This window comes from Nothoprocta perdicaria, unplaced genomic scaffold, assembly GCF_003342845.1.
Source record: "Nothoprocta perdicaria isolate Ctin4 unplaced genomic scaffold, notPer1 scaffold_452, whole genome shotgun sequence".
Classification (NCBI taxonomy): domain Eukaryota; kingdom Metazoa; phylum Chordata; class Aves; order Tinamiformes; family Tinamidae; genus Nothoprocta; species Nothoprocta perdicaria.
In genome coordinates, this window is record NW_020455702.1 from 120,644 (window position 1) to 121,752 (window position 1,109).

A 1,109-nucleotide genomic window follows, 5' to 3' on the forward strand; every position below is an offset into this window, starting at 1 on the left:
AAAAAAAAAAAGCAACTTCACAAGCCGCCCCTTGGAGTTGTCCTGCTCTGCGCGCTTGCAAGGGGTGTGCCTTCGGGAAAATGCATACAAATCTGCGATTGATTTTCATAATGTTTCTGCGGTGTTGGCACACCAATCGTTTGAACCTCTGCGCTCCTACCTAAGTGAACCACTCCTACGCATCTAAGTGCTCCAAACTGATATATGACAATATCTACTTTGGATCACGTGGCCACCGGAGCGACTAAGACGGATAGCGCGTCATCTCGCCTTCCCAAATTTTTTCCCCTCCGCACATCGGCTCCCAAATCCTTCCAGCCGGGAGGAACGCGGGAATTAAATATATATATATACAGAGAGAGAGGGGAAAAAAAATGTTTAACTCGGTGAACCTGGGCAACTTCTGCTCGCAGTCACGCAAAGAGCGGAGCGCCGAGTTTGGCGAGCGGGCAGGTTGCGCCTCCAACCTCTACCTCCCCAGCTGCACCTATTACGTCCCTGAATTCTCCACCGTGTCCTCCTTCCTGCCACAGGCCCCCTCTCGCCAAATCTCCTACCCGTACTCCGCCAACCTCTCGCAAGTGCCGCCCGTGCGGGAGGTCTCCTACGGGCTCGAGCCCTCGAGCAAGTGGCACCCGCGCGGCAATTACGCGGCGTGCTACTCCGCGGAGGAGCTGATGCACAGGGAGTGCCTCCCGCCCGCCACCATGAGCGACATGCTAATGAAAAACGAGAGCGGCTACCACCACCACCACCACCACCATCATCATCACCCCAGCTCCAACCACCCGGCCCCGGCGGGGTTCTACGGCGGCATGAGCAAAAACACCGTCCTGCCGCAGGCTTTCGACCGCTTCTTCGACAACGCCTATTGCGGAGCCGACCCCCCCGCCGAGAGCTGCCTGCAGAAAAGCGAGGGCAAATTGGAGCCCCAAGCGCAAGCTCAAGAGCTGGCAGCCCGCGGCGAGCCCGGGCTGGACCCGGAAGACGAAGAGGAGAACACCAACCCCGGCTCTTCAGCCTCATCCTCCTCGGTCAACAAGGAGAGCGGCAAAAGCGGCGGCGCTAGTAGGTAGAGCAGTAAACGTTGCTTTGTGGCGGAAAGGATA

The 1,109-nt window shown here is 57.7% G+C and overlaps 1 protein-coding gene across 1 annotated transcript in view; it reads left to right on the plus strand.

Moving 5' to 3' along the window:
- The first annotated feature begins 374 nt into the window (after positions 1-374).
- The window catches only part of HOXC11 (homeobox C11), a 2,151-nt gene continuing 1,416 nt past the window's right edge, over positions 375-1,109 (plus strand). Inside the window, exon 1 of the mRNA XM_026046686.1 lies at positions 375-1,068. Within this exon, the coding sequence (XP_025902471.1) occupies positions 375-1,068 (694 nt within the window). The remainder of the gene's footprint in view (positions 1,069-1,109) is intronic.